At 55.7% G+C, this 19,102-nt stretch overlaps 1 protein-coding gene across 1 annotated transcript; it reads right to left on the reverse strand.

Moving 5' to 3' along the window:
• Positions 1-1,081: 1,081 nt before the first annotated feature.
• C2H8orf82 (chromosome 2 C8orf82 homolog) lies at positions 1,082-19,102 on the reverse strand. Its single transcript, XM_037891870.2, has 3 exons — positions 18,843-19,102; positions 11,602-11,650; positions 1,082-5,342 (listed from the first exon to the last, which is right to left on the reverse strand). Exons 1-3 carry the CDS (start codon positions 18,984-18,986, stop codon positions 4,897-4,899), a joined length of 639 nt encoding a protein of 212 aa, XP_037747798.1. The 5' UTR covers positions 18,987-19,102; the 3' UTR covers positions 1,082-4,896.

The raw sequence follows: 19,102 nt of genomic DNA on the forward strand, positions 1-19,102 counted from the left end.
GGGTAACTGCCCGCCCTTGGGGTGAAACACGGCCTTTGCAACGCTCGGGCCAGCTGCTAACGCCGACACACCCTCTCCCACCGAGTACCATGGGGCGTTGCCACTTGATCAGCAGAGGGAGAGCCAGCCGCCAGCCCACGGCTGCCACCCCCGCTGATGCCAATCACAGCACGCACCAGCATCCAGGACTCCTGGGCCCGGCCCAGTGATGTGGCTGTGAGACCCCAAGCAAGTCCCTCCCCCCACCCCACTCCCCGTGTCCCTGTTTCTCCATCCGAACAAGGGAGAAAAGGATCCTGGCCTGGGCCCGAGGGGCTAATGGCTGCACAGCTCTGCGGAGATAAAAGCACTCCGCTGCACTCATTTTATTTCCCTGCTCACTCCAGGGTTCCCTGAAGGTTTGGCTGCCGTACCACTGGGCTGGAAGAAAGCATCGGCTTGAGGAGCCATCGGTGGTTAATTGCAGCATGCAATTAATTCCTGTCCCTCGGCCCCTGCTCTGTCCCTGCCTCTCAGCTGGGAGAAGCCAGGGAGAGCCCAAGGGAGCACGCTGAATGCCACGTGCTAATGAAGCTGGGGGTTGAAACAGCCCTGGCGGGAGTAGAGGCGTGCCCACGAATTCATTCCTCCTTGTCAGGGAGAACCAGCAGCCAGCCGTGCACAGGGCCCCTTGCACCTGACATGTGGTGGCTTCCATGTTCATTGCCCACTGGGCGGGCTCGTCAGCAAGCCCCCCCCCCCCCCCCAATGTTGGCTGGGGTGGATTGTTTGCTGTGGCCAGAGAGTGCAGATGAAACAGCAGCCTTGAGAATGCCCGACAGAAGAGAATTAGAGCACTGCGGCCGGGATGGGACAGGGAGGGTCCAGGACGGAGCAGGGCCTTCCCGCTACCCAGCACAGCAATTCCGCTGCCTCCTCCCCAGCCATGAACCCAGCTCCTGTGGGAGTTGGTGGGTGGGGGCTGTCTGCACAGGTGACTGAAGGGCCTGCTGGCTGGAAAGCAAGGTTGGATCCCTGAACCGTGGGAAGCTTGGACCCCACAGTCCAGTGAGAACATCAAAGAAATCAGCCCATCCCAAGCCACGGCCAATCATCTGTTTATTGAGTGGCTGTCACAGATAAAACACCAAAGTGTTCCTCTCAAAGAGACCCCAGCCAGGACACGGGGTGTGGGTGTCAGGTGGCAGCCGGGTGGAGCAGCCGTTTGCAGCACACAGCAATCGATTCCAATACTCCAGCTTATCCAGCCCCGCTCGGGAAGGGGGCGCTCGGACCGACTTGCGCGGGCCACACCAATGCAGCCTGGCTGGCTCATCCCCACGCACTCTGCTGGGTGACTTCTCCTCCCCCATCCTCTCCTCACTTGGGCTTTTCACTCAGAGGAATCAAAATCAAGGGACAGGCTTTGCCAAAGGCTGAGAGCATCCACCCACTCGGAGGGAGGCCTGTTCCAGAGGGGAACAGACGCAACTCACTGACGACTTGACTGCTGCCGTCCTGGTGCCTAGGGCCTAGTCCCCCCAGCGGACAGCGGCCGGTTCAACAACGACACGGCCCAAGGACTCCAGACGGCTTGGCCCTCAGCGGGTGCTTTGCACAACGAGATCTCAGGGCACCTCACAAAGGTCGACAGCACTGGCCCAGTTTCACAACGGGGGAAAGGGAGGCACCGGGCAGCAAAGGGCCACACATTCACAAGGGCCCTCTGGTTCTGGGTGCCCAGCGTGAGGCATTTTTAAAGGTGCTGAACACCCACCCCATCCACTGAGCTGGGGGGGCTCAGCCCCTCTAAAGTAGCAGGCTGGAGGGGGCCTCAACCTGGATACCAAAAACAGAGGCACCTACTATCAGCAGACGCTTGAAAATTCCAGGTGAGGCAACTAGTGATATTTACTCGGCAGAGAACCCGGCAGCCTGACTCCCCCGGCGAGCCGGCAGCCAAGGGGTCAGCTTATGCAATCCCATGGAAAGGAGCTCAAGCCCCTTGTGCTCATCGATCCCAGACTGCGGTTGCTGGTCCTTCCCACCCCATTCATGCTAACTCCGGGAAATGCCCCTCTGACCCCTTGCTGCCGCCAAGCAGTAACAGAACCCGAAAACCTTCAGGCTGTCTAAAAATAGGCTCTGAGGATTGTGAGAGAGGCTTTCTGGGCCAGCTGCTGCTAACAGATGCCAGGGGCAGTGCATCCTGGCTAAGGTTAGGGTCCCGCTCAAAAGCTGTCAGGGAGCATTAAGTCCCTGGGAAAAAAGCCTTTTAAGAGGAGGTCTGAGCAGCTCAGCGACCTTGCGCGTTGATGGCTTTTGGCAGGGAACCCGCCCGTGCTCTGTGCTGGGGCAGCAGAGGGTAGATTCAACCCCCGGGGCGGGCCGGCACGAGACCTCGGCCTGCTGGTGTCGATCACACCCATAAGGCAGCCAGGATCTGTGGTGTGAGCAGCGCGTGGGCAGCGGGCTGGGAGCCTAAGCCCCCAAACAGGAAACGCCCTGGGCCAGAGATCAACAAAAGCCCAGAGGCTGATGGGAGTTTTGCCAGCTTGAAGGATGGCAGGATGGGCCCATTAAAAGGCATCTGGGTGGGATCGACCCAGCATTTATTTAGCGGCTGGGTTAGCGGCCCTCGGGGCAGCGCATCGAGCCCTCCCGTCAAAGTGGCCAGCCAGATAAGAACGGCCTCTCGTTTACGGGCAGTACTTGGGGCTGGGGTGGAAGCCAGCAGAGGGTGGCAAGGGGCATCACAATCACCGTCAGCCCCATGGGGAGGCCCAAGTCTGCAGCCTGGCACTCTGAGGCAGGGAGGGGGATCCGCAGGCCCTGGGGTCAAGTGAAGCTTGGTAGTTACCTCAGGGGGCTAGTGGGCTTGGGGTGCTGATCCCCAGTGGGCAGGTTAACGCCTTCCCAGGGGAGACCCTTCCCTTCTCACTGAGTGGCCTGGGGCTCTGGGCAGCACTGGCTAAAGATTCTCCATCACGCAGGCACCTCAGTCCTGCCCTGCCGCCCCTCCACCCCCGACCCTCACCCCAGTCTAGTGCAGCCCGGCAGCTGCAGCTCAGGGGGTCTGGTCCACACCAGGACGGGTTTGCCAGAGCAGATGATCTCTACAGGCAACCCCCCCTCGTGGGAGTGCTTCTGTCAGTCTAGCTTAACCCGGCTCCCCACACGGAACAGACCTCGGCAAGGGGGCTTTTTGGTTGGTTTGGCCGTGCCTAGCCTGGGGCTTTTGCTAGCACGGCTCCGGGGGCTCGGAGGGTGGGGTTTTCACACTCCAAACTGACATTGCTGGGCCGGTAAAGATTCCTTCAGCAGACCAATCCTGACCCATAGTCCCCCCCCCATTCCAGCCCCACACTCAGCCCTGCAGACCCTCCCATTCCAGCCCCGCACTCAGCCCCACTGCTCTGCAGACGCCCCCAACCCCCCCCATTCCAGCACCGCACTCAGCCCTGCAGACCCTCCCATTCCAGCCCCGCACTCAGCCCCACTGCTCTGCAGACACCCCCAACCCCCACCCCATTCCAGCCCCACACTCAGCCCCACTGCTCTGCAGGTGCCCCTAAGTCCTCACCCCCCCGCCCCCCATTCCCGAGCCTCTTGGGAGCAGAGATGGCAAACTGTGACTGCGGCTGACTGAGAATAGCTGCTGGCTGGAAACTGAGTCAGAACTGGAACCAGGTTTCTAGAGGTCCCAGGCTGTGGTGTGAGTCCTCCCCACTGCCCCTGTGTCTCCCCAGTAACAAGCTGTGGCCGGGGGAGCTGGGCGGGTCAGGCAATTTCCCCTCTCAGAAAGTGGGTTATCTGCAGCGCGCAGTTATGAAACAGCAGAGAGTTTTTTAAACACTGTTTTTATGGCAGTTTAAGCTCCTGGTTCCCCTGACTAATCCCAGCCCTCCCGGTTCAGAGCGTGCCAGAGATAAACATGCCGGAGCCTTGCTGCGAGCGCCGCTGGGCTCCCACGAGCCGCCCCACTCACCCACCCAGGAGCTCAGAGGAGCCTGCCTAGGCGGGGATCTGTACCAGCACAAAGCACCACGGGCCCCATGGCTCAGCATGGCGAGAAGCCGCCGAGCAGGGCAATGGGGCGCGGGCACCCGGCTGGGGGCACGGAGGCTAATCTTGCCAATTCTCTCCTTCCACTCCCAGCAGCCTCTCCTGCTATGGACAGGCAGGAGGGGCAGGGCAAATCTGATCTTGGCGTGGGGGGTGTGTGTGGTGGTGGTGGGGGAGAGTCAATCAGCGGGCTCTTTCCCCACAGCGCTCACCGCTTTCTGCGCTGAGGAAGGGCAGACACACTGAGCACCAAGCAACGCAGCAGGCCCCAGGCCCACACTGAATTCGCAGATCCTTAAAATGGGGAGGGGGTGAGAGAGGAGAGGGGCTGAGGGAGGAGAGGGGCCCTGGGCTGTGGAGTTTGTAGGGCCACAGGTGAAGGAATCATGGATTCTGGGTCTGCCCCACCCCACGCTGCTCTCCAGGGACAGAATCCCAGCCCAGCTCCCCACACAATGGCAAACCAGGGGCTCCGTTCATCTCCGGCTTGGCCATCTGCTTGGACCAGAGGGGACAAGAGCTTCTGCTCCCACTAACAGGTGGCTGTCGGAGGTCAGGGCCGCCCAGCCCAACCTAGAGCCTTACGTGCAGCCCATGGGGTTCGAGGGCACCCACACCCCGGTTGGAGAAGAGGCCCATGGAGGCCCTGCAAGCAGCCAACCCCAGGGCTGCTTGGCCCAAGGTGGCCTACGTATGGCAGGGCAGCCAGGGGTGGGCTGCAGAGAGGGGGCTGGGTGCGACCTGCTCCAGTGAGCGCCAGGGAGGTGCTGTCCTCAGGCTGTTGGGAAGCACCCAGCATAGCTGCAGAGGGCCAAGCTCTGGGCCAGTCAGCCTCACGGGCGACGCCCTGGCTCAGGCACTGCTGCTCGAGCGGATCAGCTGAACCAGCTCGTTGGTGAGGGTGCAGCGCTTGCCCTGCCAGTGGAAGTGGGTGGGGGGCCCGCCGGCACCCCGGCTGTACTCAAAGCAGGGGCTCAGCTCGAAGGCCAGGGCTGATTTCACCAGCCCCACGCCGCCGGCTTTCTGCGGGGCCGGGTGGTAGACACGCCCGTTCTCGGGGAACATCACTAGCTTCTCCGGCTCGAAGCTGACCACCAGCCTGTCTCCGCCACCGCAGTAGGAGAGCAGCTCCTCGCCCGCCTGGCCCCGCAGCAGGTGGGTGAAGACGATGGGGCGGTCGTCGCAGCGCACGAAGTTGTGCTCTCGGCCGCAGGGGGAGAGGTAGGGGAAGGCGTCCTGGTAGCGCCCACTCCGGTTCAGCTGCAGTTGTTTGAAGAAGAAGGCGAGGAACTTCTTATCTGGGAAGCAGAGAGAAACCACGGGGGGTTCAGAGGCCGGTGAACTAGACCGGTGCGCATTGCAATGCTGAAGCCTGTTTTACCCAACACGCCTCCCCCCGTCAGCGAGCGCCTTCATTAGAAGCCCCATATGCCAGGCCAGCGAAAGGCACGCTCCCTGAGGGGGCTCGGGAGCGCCCTCGGGAACCTCGGCACGGGACTCACTCTGGGCTGCAATTCACGCCAAACCCAACTCAAAGTGCACGCTGAGGAGGACGGAGGCCCCCAGGCCTCGCATGGGCCTGTTGACTGATCTGCTCTTGGAGATGCCCTGTTCTGATTCAGGGAGCAGCCGCCTCCCCATTGCCTGTTATTTCAATGCAGTTACAGGCCTTTAAACAACGTCTCCCTTGGAAATGAGCAAAGCTGCACCTGGCCCCTTCCATCTCCAGAGCTCTGCCAGGCTAATCAGGAGGCTGCAGCAGAGCCACCCCTGGAAATATCACTCCCGATTAACTCCGGTCTCTAAAAGGCCCCCGCATTCATCTCTCTGCTGACTGCACGCCGCGCATCTCCAGCCGTCTTCTGACAGGCTGCTACGGGCTGTATGGGGCTAAGGAATCAGCCCTTGCTGTTACCGGCCACCTACAGCTCTCTGGACACTCTGCTTCCAGCCCTGCATAGTCGGCATGATCTTTAGAACCAAGGGGCCCCGTCAGACCTCTTTCCCCGGGTGGCTTGAACCTCCTGGGGGCAGCCCCGAGTTGCACCGGAGCACTACAGAGGCCAGCCTAGCACTGACAGCTCCTCTCTTGCCAGACTCCCCCTCATCCCCCTAAGTGGGCAAAGCAGGAAAGTGAAACACACAAGATCTGGTCAGTTTCATGGCTTTGCTCTGTGGCCAGGAAGCAGGAAAGAGAGAGGGACAGGAGACCCTGTTCTTTGCTCCTCCATCTCCTCCTTTCACCCCCCTCCCTGAATCCCTCCGATGGCTCCCCTTTCTTCACCATACGAAATCCAAACTCCTTGGCTCTGGCTTTCAGCGTTGTCTCCTCCTCAGCCCCTCCCCCCCGTCTCCCCTTCTTCTCCCCTCTTAGGGTGACCCGACATCCTGATGCTAGGGGCTTTGTCTTTTATATGCAACTATGCCGCCCCGCCCCTCCAAAACAGGGTCCTGATTTTTCACACTTGCCCTCTAGTCACCCTACTCACTTCTCCAAGTCTCAAGGCCCCATTTAGCCATTCCGTCCAGAGGACCTTTGTCTGTCCTCCTGTCCTACTGCCTTTGCATGGAACATCCTTCCCGAGCTCCTCTGCAGGGCCATGTCCCCTCTGCATGCCAGTCTTTGGGCCTACAGAAACTAACTGGCTGCTTATGGGAAGGCTGGGGCTGCCTGGGGAGAACCTAGCCAGCTCACGAAAAACCCCCAGTGTTAACCTGAGTGACCAAGGCCACCTTGATCACATCCCTCGCATGTTGCGCCCCTCAGCTCGCGTCTTCTCCAATGGAGGTTCTTTGGGGTGGGGCCCTTTTGTCTTTGGAAAGCGCCTTGCACATGGTGAGCGCCACAGAAAATGAGCCACGCGTTCATTACCAGGCGAGAGGGCACCAGCATAGCCCTCCCGGCAGAGCTCCATTTGTCACAGTCTCTCTCTCGTTTGCTTTTAAATCTATTGCCAAGATCTCACATATTCTTGAAAACCGACACAAACGATTATTTAAAAACGGGAAGCCCCATCGGTCAGTGCATGTGGGGTTGGAAATATTCCCCACAGGGTTTAAAAGGGTGAGAGAGAAGAGTTCTCGAGGGTGGTCCCAGGGGTACAAGAGAAGACGTATGATCCAATCGTTATTTAGGGTATGTATTACAATAGCAGCCAGAGGCCTGGACTGGACTCAAGTTGGGTTTGGGGCTGAACATATGATACATGAAGACAGTCGCTTCCTCGAGGAATTTACAATCTAAAAAGGCAAGTGACGCACAGAGGGGAGGAGAGAGGACTATAGAGGTCTATGCCCGGCTCTGCCATTGAGATGCTGCGTGACCTTGGGAAAAGTCTCTTAATGGCTCTCTGGCTCAGTTAACCAACAGGGGCAAGGACACTGACCGACATTACAGGACTTCAGTTGTGTGTGTGCAGAGAGGGCTTTGGCTGGGGCAGAGCAATGAAACTCAGAGAATTACAACAGCTAAAAGCAAAGGGATGACACTGATCTGTCTAGGTTCTTCAGTACTACTGGGACAAAGGCCAGTCATGAGAGTGCCTTACAAACAGCCATTTGTGTACCCTCCCTTCCTGCCCCCGTCAGGTAGGGAAGTGCAGTTACCTCCATTTTACCAATGGGGGACTGACACACAGAGAGACTAAGGGACTTGTCCAGTGACACAGCCGCATGCCTTAGCCACCAGACCCTCCTCCCTGACGTGCCAAACAGAAGAGCTTCCTCACAGCAAGGCCCGTTGAACCGTGGAGCAGTTGCCCAAAGGAAGGAGTTTGGGACTGGGCAAAGCGCTGGTGAATCGACAGGGACTGATCTTGCACTGGTCCCTGGGAATGGGCTAAAGGAAACCTAACAGGATGCCTGAATCCTAGGATGAGATGCAAGTCACCCTGTTTTCCACAGAGGTAGAAGTCGCTTGCTGAAACCTACGTGCTGACTACGATGCTTCCCAAGAACTCCGGCCAGATTCCCATCTCAACTTCCGCCCCAGACATCTAGAGTCACTCCAGAGATCTACACCAGCACAACCAAGCTCCGACTGTAGCTCAGGGAAGTGTGTGCACAAAGGAGGGGTGACAGCAAGTCACACTGGCAGGCTGGGGGACTCTCCTTTGGCGGAGGACTCTGGCTGGTCATAGTGAAGCAGCTGAGTTTGGCCAGGGAACGTTTGCCCATTACATCCCCCCCACAGCTGCCGGGCTGTTCCCATAATGAAGCCCGATACCAACGCTGGCCAGCTTTGTCGCTCACGGATCTTTCGAGGGGCACAAGCTCACGAGAAAAAACAAGGAGTTGTTGGGGCATCTTGTGGGTCACTACAAAAACTAATTTCCCCCTGCTGAGACTCACACCTTCTTGTCAACTGTTTGAAATGGGCCACCTTGTTTACATTGGCCTCATTAGCACTACAAAAGTGATTTCCACCCCTTCTTCTCAGCTGTTGAGAATAGCCCACTTCCACCTTAATTGAATTGGCTAGTTAGCATTCACCCCCCACTTGGTAAGGCAACTCCCATCTTTTCATATGCTGTGTATTTATACCTCCCTACTGTATTTTCCACTTCATGCATCTGATGAAGTGGGTTTTAGCCCACGAAAGCTTATGCCCAAATACAGTTGTTGGTTTCTAAGGTGCCACAAGGACTCGTCGTCGTTTTTGCTGATACAGACTAACACGGCTACCCCTCTGAAAGCTCACGAGATGCATTTTCAGGTTAGTTTTATGTAACAAAGATAATGAAGTAATAAAAGTCACAGCTGCCTGTTTGCCAAGTGAATTGTGTCCTAGAGCAATCAGGCAATTCACAAATCACCTTTAAAATACTATTTAGCAGCAATGCTGCCTCTGCACCTACTGGGCCAGCTAGAGCTGCTGAGAGCTTATGGAAAACCTGCAGCTCAGGGAGAAGTCATTTGGCAAAAGCAAATTACTTCCCAGTATTTATTAGTTTAGACCCTGCTGTGTGGATCCATTTTTGTTCGCTAATGGTGTTTTTTATTCCTTTGTTTCTCCTCGCCTCCTTTATCAAGCAATGTCACAGCTTTCTTCCAGAACGGTGCCAGGAAGGGGGTGGACATATTGTGGCTGATTGTTCACCCAAAATACAGCGAGGGGAAGCCAACAGTAGCCGCTCGCCCTCTACTGCCTCTTTCAATCCGGGCCGTAGAGAGAGTGAAACAGGCAGAAGGCTCAGAAGGTTTAACAGGTAGGGGAGACGTGAACAGAAGTTATGACTGGCAAGAGCTGAATCCCTGGAGTTGCACAAATGAAATAAATATGCAAAAGGCACTGCGCTGTCTTTGCTAGGGAATTTGCTGCTGGAGAAAGACTGAATTGCAAACAGTTTTTAAAAGGAACACTAACTGGGATGGACTGAAATGGAGCTGGAGCTCAAAGATGGTGCCAGGACTAGAGGGAAGTCCCAGATGCCGGGTAGTAAGAGGCCTAGCTGTGCCTGCAGCCAAGAGACCCTGGGCTTTGGCCGCAGTGGGACAGACCTATTCGCTCCCCCAATCTCCGTCTTGACCTGAGCAGAAGGCAGCCCAGATGAAGATTCAGCATTGCATGCTGGGACCTGTAGTCTCTGCAGCTGCAGAGCTATATTTAAAGTTGTGGGGGGCTGCAGTTTGCTCTGTTCTGCGGGGCAAGGTTTGGGACTCATGACTGCTCGTTTCCCCCGCCCCAAACCCTGATTGTTAAGAAGTGGGGAAGCTGATGTAATGGCCAGGGAACACAGCAAGGGGTAGCTGTCAGGTGGCCCATTCAGGAGGGGGCCAGACCCCGCTGGCATGCTCGCAACAAGCCTGGTGAGTCACGTTGCTAAGGGGTGGCAGGCCAAGCAGGGCCGTTGGCAGGAAGCGGCTCAGAGGACTTAGGGTCTAAATCCCATTTTTCAGCTCGTGTGAAAACATCGGTGGATCTTAAAGCCCCATTTAAGGTTTAACTGGCCAGTTGTTGCAGCCTCTGACGAGGGGGTAGGGTTATGGGGGGCGGGGTAGCAGATTAACAGGGACCTGCTAAGAGGGAACATGGCACCGTGATGTGACAGGCTTCACTGACCCAAACCCCTCTGCGCTCATCCAGGCTACGAGGGGCGAGAACTAATATCAAGGCAACCTCCCATAGAACCCATTTAAATTCCATTCTCTCCTCACCCACTGCCCCAGGCCCAGCGGGCTGCTGGTACAGGGGGGCAGGGATTTGCCTGCGGCTGAGTTGCTCTAACAACACGCAGGTCCATCTGTCTCCGGTGATCAGCCAGCCGTGATTTTCAGAGCCCGATTAAGGATTACAATCGCACACGCAGCTCTTAGACACCAGCCCATGAGAAGGGGATGAGTGCAGCTCTAGAGGAAGATAGAAATCCTGCAGAGGAGCTAAATGAGGGGATTTTAGAAATCATCTCCAGGCTTAGCCCTGAACGTTCCCGTGGGGCTCTCACTTTCACGATCCCAGCCGGGCCGCTCCCCTTCTGTCCCTGCAAAGGGGTGTGTGACACAGCTCAGATCGCAGCAGCGAGTGTGGAGGAAGTCAGTGCAGGAGTCCTGCAGGCAGACCCCAGACTAACACCCTCCTGCGAGCAGCAAGGGAGACTGGGTTTCTGCAGTGGGACCCACGGGTGATCAGCAGTGGGGCTGGAGAACTGAGCTGAGTTACATCCCTCACACCGCACCAGGCTGTCTCCATGCCTAGGAAGTGCAGCAGAATATAGATTTACCAGTGACAGCCTGGGACACATTCACACCCGCGCAGCAGTAGTAGCCTTACGGCCTCGGAGGGCTGCAGCCACTAGAGGGCAGCATGGTCACACAACGAAGGGGTCTGACGGTTTCCAGCTGGCAGAGGGCAGCGGTGGCCAGAGATCCTGGGAGGACAGCATTGTCTGACTACACATGCCTGCCTCTTTCCTCACCAAGCGCTCTCAGGAGCCGCTTGGCCCATTCCAAGCACTGCCTGGTGTCGGCACAGCTGTTCAACCGAGAGGCAGCTAGGGGAAGGAGCTGAGCCAGGCGGCACCGCTCGGTTCAGCTCACCCCTCTCCACGCCTCCCTCAAGTCAGGAGAGAGACCCCGACCAAGAGCGGTGGGAAAGGGAGCGCACGGGGCCCTAGGGGGCTGAGTTTCATGCCTCAGCTAAAAATGGTAATTTGAATAGCAGGCATCTCCTAGCACCATGCTAGGGCAGTGGGGCCGACGCTGACTCAGCGGGGAGAACGCCCCCCTCCTGCTCCCTGCAGCACAGCGCCCCTGAGTGCTTCACTGGAGTCTGCACCGCCCCAGGGGGGAGAGCACCCCATAGGGTCCCATTGGATGAGTGACAATTCTAAGGAGAGAGAATTCCCTACTGATTCACTGTCTCTCCTTCCTGGGGCAGGGGAGATTTTCCTCACAGGTCTCCCATCCAAATGCTGAGCCAGCCCAATCCTGCTTAGCTTGCGAGTGCCAAGTTCACAGACGGGGGAAGAGAAATCATCCCCTCATTGGAGAGGTGACAAGGGAGAGCAGAACCGGGCATGTGGCGCAGGGGCCCAGTGTGCGGGGAAGGGAAGGCGTTACCTTTAAAACAGGTGATGAAGTTCTTCACTTTGGCATCGTCCAGGAAAAGCTGCAAAACAAGGCAAGAGAGGCGGATGGTGAAGATCAACCTGCCACAGCACAGCGGGGGCTCCTCCAGAGGACCGTGCCCCAGAGGCCCTGGGACACATTTCAGAGCCTTGCGTCTGCGGCTCCAGGAGTCCATGGCCCAACTATCCTACCCTATGGCATGGGCAAAGCATGGGCCGTGGAGCTCTGCGGCTGCCCTTTGATCACGATGGAGAATGGCAGGCAGAGACCTGCAGTCTCAGGATGAGGCTACAGTGGGCCCCAACATGATACAAATTAGGTGAGACCGACTGGCCCTTGCCATGTTGCCATCGTGCACCTGCGCTGGACATTACTCTGCTTTGGAGCAGCGGCTCCATGTTGTCGCCGCATCCAGTCAATGATCCCAGCTTCCTATTTGCTCCTCTCATCCCAGTTTACACATGAACACGGCGTTGCTGAAAGCTACGTCCAGCCAGGTGACCCCTGCCCAGCTGCAGGGAACGAGTAACTCACTGGAGCCACAAGGAGTTTCCAGTGTCCTCTGGGGTTGTGAAGAGAACTGGGCCTCTGATGTTCTGCAGCCGTCCCGTCCCCTCCCCTGGGTCTTGTTCCTACCAGTGGGAACTAACAAGCGGGCTGATTCTCAGATGTGCTGAGCACCTGCGGCTCCCACTGAAATCAGGGGTCCTCTGGGCACTCAGCCTCATTGAAAATGAGGCCATCCATCCCTGCTCCCCACAGCAGAAAGGGGCAATTCTGCAGCAGCCACAAACAGCCACAAAGCCTGAATTCGCCAGGATCATTAATGTACAGAGCAGGCAGACACATCTCAGCACTGCAGATGCTTCTTTAGCACTAATTACAACTCCTAATCTCTCCCGCTATGACTAATTCACCATTAATTCAGTAAGCGGTTAATGCAGAAAAAATGATCAATTGAGGCTAACGGATTAGAGAGGCACAAACAGCCCGGAGGGTTAGAAGAGGGCCAGATGGAACTTCCCAAGCCCAGAAGAGACTATTACATCGGTCTGATGTGTCCCAGGATTGAGATCTCACATGGGGCTTATTAATAAGTTTCACTTGGCTTTGAAAGCAGGCCAGCCTGCTGACCCTACAGCTAGCATGCTGCTATCCTGCCTGGGAAACCCAGCCTCGATCCCCTTTGCTCCTGGCAGTGATGCTGCATGGACGGTGCCCTCCAGCCCCTGGCAAGCAAGGGGAGGGGCTGCAGTTTGCTCAGCAACTATCTGCCTGGCTACTTTAGGGGTGGCATTAATGGATGCTGGAAGGCCTTCCCTCAGTGCTGCAGCCACCTGCATGAATCAGAGGAGAGCAGAAGGGGGCATGGTCGGGGCAGAGGGGAGCTGCTGTTGGCTCCAAGGAGCCAGGAATTCCCACAAACGAAACAAGGAACAGATTTCATCTGCCTCCTGGTGGAGAGGAGTCTGCTCCCCAGGGTTTGTCCACAGTTCATACACAATGTAACTAACCCGGGCACAGGCTGCTACGGCTTGGCCTAGGGGAGTAACTCCATTAGCTGGGAGTCCGTAGCAGGCGGCTCTCGTCACTGGAGCCGGCTGCTAGAGGGGGACAGGGTCAGAGGCGCCACGCGAGCGTTTTGCAATAGCCTCTTAGCCAAGGGCCTCTCCCCACCAACCTGACCCTGCATTTGAACCAGACAGCGACCTCAGCAAAGCTACCGCCCCACCCATTACCGAGCGACGTCGCCTCCATCCTTCAGGCTGGAACGGACACACCGGTCCCCAGCCCCTTCCTTCTGGGGCTGTGCCACCCTTGGGTGACGGCAGGGATCAGGCTGTGCTTACAGTCACTTATTTGAGGACTTTGGCACGGTAATATGCATTGTTAGCGTTTTAGCACCACCTGGTGGCACAACTGGGGAACTGTCACTTTAAGCCAACCATGCACAATCCAGACAAAAAACACCTGACAAAAGCCATCCAACTACAACAAACTTCACAACTCACAGACCACCACTTCTGGGAGACTCCACAGCACTCCATGACACACCAATATCATCAGTTTATCAGGACAACCCCTAACCGGAGGTGAATTATCTGTCCTCTCCAAGGGACCAAACTTCTGCCCCATCACAGAACCTGATACCAGACTAACATGTGGAGAGCTAGAAGAAATCTTTTGCCACCTCTGCCTCCCTTTCACAACAATGACGACACCACCCACAACTACCATGTTCCCACCGACAATCATAGGAAAAAAGAACCCTCTGACGACACCACACAGTGGACAAAACCACACACTTGATCGTTACATTGATTGGCTGTGAAATCTTAACACAAATCACAACCACCACAATCCCTCCACCGTCAAGAGGATGGTAATCCAGCCACCAGAAAACGATCAAACCAGCAGACGGAGGGGGTGCCATCGTAGTTCTCGACCATGATGACTATGTCAACGAGGCCAATCGACACTCTCAGACACCACTTACCATAAGAAACTCAAAGAAGACCCCACACCACAATTCACCAGGAATTTAAAGGATGCCATCAAATCCTTCCCCAAACAACTCCAAGAGAAACTATACAACCTCACCCCCCATGAGACCACCCCAGGGACCTTCTACATGCCTCCCAAGGGAGCCCAGGCAGGTCCATCATATCTGGCCATTGTACTCTTACTGAAGTAACATCAGGACTCATAGAAACCATCCTCAATGCACTCGCCACACAAAGGGCCAGTTTGCTCCAGGACACAATCAACTTCCTCCAGAAACTCTGCAACATTAACTGCCTCCTTCAGAACACCATTCTTACCACCATGGACGTCACCTCCCTATACAACAACATTCCTCACAATGACGGCATGGCTGCCTTCCTCAAATATCTACAAAACAATGGACAATATTCAGGTATCCACCCCAAACACATCTCCAAACTCATCCATTACATCCTCACCCAAAACAATTTCACATTCAGCAACAATGGGAACAGCAATGGGTAATGGCTCCCCAATATGCCAACTTCTTCATGGGCACCTTGAGGAGGAATTTCTGGACAAATGCACCATGAAACCAATGACATACCTGAGATATATCTGGACAGATGACCTAAGCTCCCTTGTAGATTTCCACCACAACTTCAACCACCAGCACCCACCCATTAAACTCTCTATAGAACATTCCTGCACCAGCATCAACTTCCTGCACACCACGATCAGCTTCAGCAATGGAGCCCTACAGACAACTACATACAAAACACTCACAGATCACACATCCAGTAACAACCCCAAACACACCAAGAAATAAATCTGTTATCTACAGTCAGGCACTCAGATACCACAGAATATGCTCTGAGGAGAAAGTCCAGGATACATACGTTAACATACTTAAATCTACCTTCACTAAACAAGGACACTTCACCAGAGAAGTAGATCATGTCATGGAAGAGGCCACAAATGCCTCAAAAGAACCTGCTTCAATACAGAAAAGAAACTCTCTCTGACTTCACATCTCTAGTTGTCACTGTCATGGAGTCCCTGGGCGATGCTCTGGAACTGCTCCCCATGAAGCCAGTCAGGACTCTGGGGCAGTCTCCTTTCTGTGAGCAGCCTGTCTTCAGGACACACAGCTCACACCTTCCTGGGTCTGACCTCGGAGCATTCAGCATCCTCTGCCCCTCCGTGCGCTTCCCACAGCGAGTCCGCTCAGGCGGGGCTCCTGGGGAAGCCAGAGGGTCCTGCCCCCCCACTTCGCAGTCAGACGTGACTCTCAGCCAGCCAGTAAAACAGAAGGTTTATTAAACGACAGGAACATGGCCTAAAACAGAGCCTGTAGGTGCAGAGAACGGGACCCCTCAGCTGGGTCCATTTTGGGGGGCAGTGAGCCAGACAACCACGTCTGCCTTTCACTCCATGTCCCGGCCAGCCCCAAACTGAAAACTCTCTCCAGCCCCTCCTCCCCTGGGCTTTGTCCCTTTCCCGGGCCAGGAGGTCACCTGAGTCCTTTGTTCTCCAACCCTTTAGCTCTCACCTTGTAAGGGGGAAGGGCCCAGGCCATCAGTTGCCAGGAAACAGGGTGTCGGCCATTCTCTGTGTCAAGACCCCTGCACACACCTGCCCTCTAGGGCTCTGCAATGATCATACACCCTTACCCCACCCCCTAGATACTTAAGAACTGCCTAGGGGAAACTGAGGCACCCCCACACTATTCAGAGGAAACACTAAGAACAGTCCCACTTCGTCACAGTCACCTACCACCCCACACTGGAACCCATACAGGGTAACACTAAACAGTTACAATGCATACTTGATGGGGACCCCAACAGGAAAGAAATCTTTCCCAAACCCCCTCTTCTGGCCTTCAAACAACACCCACACCCAACCTTATCAAGCTCTCATTAGAAGCAAGCTCCCCATACACCAGGACCCACCAACTCAAAGTGGCACCAGACTCTGCCAGAACAGATACAAAACCTATTGACCCCTCCTCTGCTATGATGTTCAATGCCCCCATAACACACCTTTCAAGATCCATGGGTCCTACACATGCCTATCACGTGTGCTGTACCTCATCCAGTGCATTAAATCCCCCCATAACAACTATGTGGGTGAAACCAGACAATCACTATGCTCTCAAATGAATTCACACAGGAAAAAGACAAAAGCACCGTATAAACTGTGGGTGAAGACTTTCCACAAAGCAATTGCTCTATATCTGACCTCTCAGTTCTCATCTTCACAGGAAACCGGCACAACACCTTCAAAAGACGAGCCTCGGAGTTAAATTCATAACTTTGCTAGACACTAAAAATCATGCTCTTAATAAAGACACTAAATTTATGGCTTCTTACAACAATCAATAACCCAATAACTCCCTTTTTTTTGTTCTATGACCGGAAGGGTGTTAATTGGCCACTTCACCTTGAATAGTCCCTTAGAATATTCATGAACTACTTATGTGAAACACCCTGGTCCAGCTTGTATTTAGCCGTGACCCGCTGGGATGTCTACACGGCCATTAAAAACCCACGCTGGCCTGTTCCCGCTGACTTGGGCTCCGGCTAAGGGGCTCTTTAATTGCACATTAGACGTTCGGGCTAGGGCTGGAGCCTGGGCTCTCGGATCCTGCAAGGTGGGAGGGTCCCAGAGGCCTGCAGCCCGAGCCCAAACATCTATCAGAATTAAACAGCCCCTTAGCCCAAGTCAGCCAGCTCAGGCCAGCCATGGGTGTCTAACTGCAGTGTAGGCATACCCTCCGAATACCTTCTCCAGACCTGAAGAGGTCTGTGCAGTTCAAAAGCTTGAAACTCTCACCAACAGAAGTTGGTCCAACAAAAGATATTACCTCCCCCCCTTGTCTCTCTGATATCCTGGGACCAACACAGCTAAACACTACACACAATCCAGACTCAGTCGCCACCTGAAGGCCAAGAACCAGAGCACAGCACAGCTGCCTATGAATTTACTGAGGGGTGGGAGTGGGGCCTAGGGACCCAACACCTGCCAGCCCTGCAAACTCCCTCCCTTCCCTCCCCACCTGGGAGCCAGACAGCAAGCTGGGTTCTTTCCACCTCTAACATCGCATCGTCAGGGGCAGTCTTTAAGCACTGGCAGCAACAGTCTGTGGCCGGAGAATCTGGGGGTCCTGCTGATGACACGACAGGCACAATAAGCTCTAATTTGCTCCCCTGTATTTATGTCGGTGTCTGTCAAGGCAAGAGACCCGACTCAGATGCACGGCAAGGGGGGGGGGAAGAGGCCATTCTTAGAGACAACGCAGCCAAGCCCTCCCCTCGAGGCAGAGCTGGAAGGAGGACACAGGGGCTCTCCCTGTCTGGAGGCTGGGAGCAGTGATCTCACCTTACTGCAACTTCATTTTGTGCCCAGCTCTGCCTTGTCCCACATAATGAGGCTGGACAGAATTTATTTTTTTTAATCATTTCATCTGATAATATCCATGTTCATTATTAAACGGTTATCATTTTTATCAATTTACATCTTCACAGTTGTCCAAAGTTATGGGTTTTAAGTATTTTTTCAATTTTTATTGATGTAAATTTTCATCTTTGTGGGAAACTGTTGGGGGGGGGGGGTGGGAGTCAGACAATTACTTAACGCCAGTAGATGTTGAGATTCAAATAGTTAAACCTTTGTAAAATGTTAAAACACAAACTGACATCATCACATGTTAAAATATACAACGTGAATAGCCTTAAATCAAACCCTGGTATGTTCTCAAGCAGGATTTCTCTTACTTTGCCTATCTGTAAATGTCGGTCATGATGGATGGAAATATTTTGTGGGTTCCTGAGTGTTTGATGAAATCAGCATTTACCAGGAAAAAAATCAAATCCTTCCTGGCCACCCCACCTGGCCCTGGTGGTCGATGCTGTTACTGCTCCATTAGTGACTAGAAATTAGCCACTGCTAACTCCCATGATTTGGCATAAAGTAAGCTGTAGCTCATGATAGCTTATGCTCAAATAAATTGGTTAGTTTCTAAGGTGCCATAAGTCCTCCTTTTCTTTTTGCGGATACAGATTAACACGGCTGCTACTCTGAAACATGATAATTATTATTTTCCTTAAAGCCCCAGCTCCTGGAGTCACGGGGGTATGGGACGATTTTTTGCCACCATTCTTAAACAAAAAAGTAAGTTTCTAGCCCCAGTGGCGTGGTGATAGCTTCAAAACGTGCACCCTAAAGGCTCAACAAACAGAAGGCAAATAAAAAGAACCCCAAATCTAGTACGTTTACATCATTGCATGATTTTCGGGGAGCCCGATTCATGATTTTGGAACACTTGGGGCTGGCAACGCTGCCGGGCAGAAATGGGGGGCTGCCAGGCTCTGGCACAGCGGGGTTTGCTGTGGCTCCCGAGCCCCACTTTCAGCTCCTGGCCCACGGGGAGAGGCGGCAGCGTCTGCCAGGGCCTCTCCCCGGGCCCCCTTCCCCCACAGCCCCTCTCCCCTCCCCACAGCCCCCCGCTCAGTGCGCCCAGCAACCCCGGCCAGCCCCCTGGGGCCAAGCACCGCTGGGGCAGCGCCAGCCTCGGCCCCACGGCAGGGGGCTCCCCGGGATCTCCAGCCTCAGGCTCTTGGCTGGCTCCGCAGAGACGGGTCTGCCCTGCCCCGGGGCCCCGCCCGTCACCGGGGCCTCCGCTCCGCTCCCCCCGGCCCCCGCCCGTCACCGGGGCCTCCGCTCCGCTCCCCCGGCCCGGGCCGCACCTGGCCCTGGTGGTCGACGTAGTAGAAATACTCCCGGGCGCGGGGCGAGGGGCTCTGGCCCTGCGTGTAGGCGGCGGGGCCCGCGGGCCCGGGGCAGCCGCCGGGCCGGAGCAGGAAGCGGAGCCCGCCGCGGAGCAGCCTCATGGCCGGGGCCGGCCGCGGTTACCCGGGAGCGGCGGGTCCGGCCGCGCAGCCGCTCCCCGGCCCCGGGCCCTGCGCTCGCGTTCCGGGCCCGGGCTCCCTCCCCAGGCCCGGCCGGC

Source organism: Chelonia mydas, chromosome 2 (genome assembly GCF_015237465.2).
Source record: "Chelonia mydas isolate rCheMyd1 chromosome 2, rCheMyd1.pri.v2, whole genome shotgun sequence".
NCBI lineage: Eukaryota > Metazoa > Chordata > Testudines > Cheloniidae > Chelonia > Chelonia mydas.